Genomic DNA, 3,256 nt, shown 5'->3' with positions numbered 1-3,256 from the left:
CCGGCTACTCGGAAGGCTGAGGCGGAATGATCGCCGGAGCCCAGCAGGTCGAGGCTGCAGCAGCCGGGAGTGGACATTGCACTCCAGTCTGGGTAACAGAGTGAGACTCCAACTCAAAAAAACCCAAAAACTCATCCCCCAAGAGACTTTCCATTAATAACCCTCCTTATAGTCTCATACTCAACATGTATTCTCCATCTCCGTCTCTGCTTTGTGTTTTTGCCACTTATCATCTAAAACTATTTTATATTTTTAATTGTAATCTGTTTATCATCTTTCCCTCTAAGAAATCACGCTTTGTGAAGTAAGAACTTTGACAATCTTGTCCAACCCTGTATCACTGACACCTAAAAAAGACATTCACTAAATATTCGTTGGCCAAATGAATGAATGCCTATCCTAGCAGTAGGACCTTTGGCAAATCACAATATCTCTGGCTTTTCATTTGCTTTTTATGTAAAATAAAGGGTCTAAAACATAGTGGTCCTCAGCTTCCTCTTATCTCTAAAATTCTACACTTATAGTGATCTGAGAGGCATTTGTATTTGAAGGGCTAACATCACTGAATTATTCAAAGTAGCTTGCTTTGTAAAGAGGAAGAAAAGAATGGAGCCTATAAAATAACTACCCATTTCTGAATTAAGAAACTTACAGGACGTGTCCAAACATAGGGTTAGGTAAGTGTGAAGCCAGGCTAAATTTTCTATCACGCTTATAATCACATTTCCAGAACCTGTGTATGGGGCCATGTATAATATTCTCTTCTTTCCTTCAAATCAGACCCTGAGTTGCTGGCAGGAATGTTAAGCAAACAGTTACACAACTTCATGAGAGCATCATATTTCAACAGTCTTGTCCAAAGCACACACAATGAGTCTATAACCCGGCCTGCCCTCCAGGTGTGGTCCCTGGTTCTATGGATATAGCCCAGTTCCAACTTCTTGAATTCCAAGATCACTACCCAGCAACTACAGCAAAGTGAGGAAAGTGACAAGGGAGAAAAAGAGGCTTACTTTGTCAGGTGTTTCACCAAAATATCCAACATTTCTTTATTTTTCTCTGGCAGTTTGTGTACCAAGAAATGGATAGCATTAACACGAGATTCTGGGCTGCCGCTTTCTATAAAAGAGAGAGAAAAAAGTTAGTAGAGTATACAGAATCAAATATATTTCCCAAAACCAACAATGACAACAGCTCATCTGTTCAAGATTGTCAAACAGAGAATTTTTAAACATATTCTGCCACCTTTAAGAGGAAAAGCAATCTTTCCCCCTATTATTTTAATCTCCTCGCACCTCCTCGATGGGGTAGTCTCAGTGTGGCTGCAATTAGCACCTTCCCTCAGTTTGTGTTTAAGAAGAGATTACTGTCCCAGCCTCTCCTCATGCGTCCCATTTCAAGTCCACTCGTGGTTAACTTCATTGGGTCACAGCCCCACAATGGAAGGCAAGTACAACCTCAGCGAACAGGCTGTTTCCTGCTATGGGTTCAACTGCATTTTCTCATTCCCCCAAAAAACTATGTTGAAGTTCTAATCCTTAGTTCCTCAGAATGTGACTGTTGTACACTGTCCTTGTAATCTGCTATAATCAGGTATGGTAAGACATGCAACTAACAACCGTTGTGAAGGGACATGACAGGCCTTTTTGACTTACAGTGCCCTAGAAACAGCGCGGCACACACCACGTACAGCCACATGGGGAGGCAACAGGGCCAGACAAGAGGCAGAGGAAGGAGAAAGGAAGGAGAAAATGTGGGCACGAGGCTTTTCTGTGGTTTCTGCAGGAAGAAGTGAGTGGGGGAAGCAGCCTTAGTAGTGTCTGGTTGAAGTGGTGCTCCGGGCCCTAGGGCATAGGAGCTGTCCTCAGTTAGCTGATGCCTGGGCCTGGGGTGATCAGGGCCGAATGTTAGCCTGTAGTGTAAGAGCCCAGAGATGAGGCAAATGAGCAGGTAGGTAAGCGACTTTGGATTGAAAAGTTCCCATAGGAAAGCCCGCTGGGGTTTAATACCTTTAGAAATTGGCTAGCCTAGGGAGGGGCAGTCTCCCTGGGTCAGTAAGGCCCCAGATGTCAAAACATCAGAATAAAAAGGCATACTTCAGCTGTAGCCTTATTTGGAAATAGAACTGCTGTAGAGCTGGTTAAGATGAGAACATAAAGATGGTGGGCTGACCAGGTGCTGAGAATTCTGAGGTTCCTCGGAGGCCGAGGTAGAAGGATTGCTTGAACCTAGGAGTTCAAGACCAGCCTGGGCAACACAGCGAGACAAAAACATTAGCTGGGCATGGTGGTGCACACCTATAGTCCTAGCTACTCAGGAGGCTGAGGCAGGAGGGTTACCTGAGCCCAGGAGGCAGAGGCTGCAGTGAGCCGTGATCATGCCACTGTACTCCAGCTTGGACAACAGAGTGAGACTTCGACTCAAAAAAAAAAAATACAAAGAAGTAGGGTGGGAAACTTAATCCAATATAACTGTTGTCCTTATACAAAAATAAAGATGTAGAGGGAAGATGGCCATGTGAAGACAGCACAGGGGACAATGTCATGTGACAGTGGAGACAGAGACCAGAGTGGAAAATCTACACGCCAAGTGATGCTAAGGTCATCCTTAGGAACCTCAGAATTCTCAGAAACCACAAAGGAAGCAGCAAGAAATTTCCCTCCTTACAGCATTCAGAGGAGGCATGGCCTTCCTAACGCCTTGTCTTCAGACTTCCAGCCTCTACAGTTGTGACAGAATAAGTTCCTCTTATGTTTGTTTTTGTTTTGTTTTGTTTTGAGTTGCCCAGGCTGGAGCGCAGTGGCATGCTCACAGCCACCACAGCCTCAATCTGCTGCGTCAGGCAATCCTTCCACCTCAGCCTTCCAAGTAGCTGGAATTAAAGGCACACGCTACAATGCCCAGCTAATTTTTTTATTTACTGTAGAAGCGAGGTCTCACCAAGTTGCCAGGCTAGTCTCGAACCCCTGGGCTCAGGCAATCTTTTTGTCTCTTCCTCCCAAGTGCTGGGATTACAGGCATGAGTCACCATGCCTAGCCAGGCTCCTTTTGGGTCAAGCCACTCAGTGTGCAGTACCCTGTTACACCAGTCCTGGGAAACTAACACATTCCCTCTTAGACTTCAAAATGCGTTATCATCGTTGGCTCTTATTAATAACGTACACAACTTGCCTTCATTATGTTCTTTTTTTTTGAGTTGGAGTCTGTTGCCCAGACTGGAGTGCAGTGGCTGCTCCCGGCCACCGCAGCCTCAAAC

The 3,256-nt window shown here is 45.1% G+C and overlaps 1 protein-coding gene across 3 annotated transcripts in view; it reads right to left on the bottom strand.

Annotated features, from left to right (window-relative positions):
- Nucleotides 1-3,256, bottom strand: part of ARHGAP10 (Rho GTPase activating protein 10) — a 345,093-nt gene that overhangs the window by 107,543 nt on the left and 234,294 nt on the right. For all 3 annotated transcript variants that reach the window (XM_008065053.2, XM_008065054.2, XM_008065055.2), the window contains exon 17: nt 1,014-1,119. In XM_008065053.2, coding sequence (XP_008063244.1) covers nt 1,014-1,119 — 106 coding nt within the window. The remainder of the gene's footprint in view (nt 1-1,013; nt 1,120-3,256) is intronic.

Source organism: Carlito syrichta, unplaced genomic scaffold (genome assembly GCF_000164805.1).
Source record: "Carlito syrichta isolate Samal-C Ts95f unplaced genomic scaffold, Tarsius_syrichta-2.0.1 Scaffold308142, whole genome shotgun sequence".
NCBI lineage: Eukaryota > Metazoa > Chordata > Mammalia > Primates > Tarsiidae > Carlito > Carlito syrichta.
The sequence above is the reverse complement of the archived record's forward strand: the minus strand, read 5'-3'. Positions and strand labels throughout refer to the sequence as shown.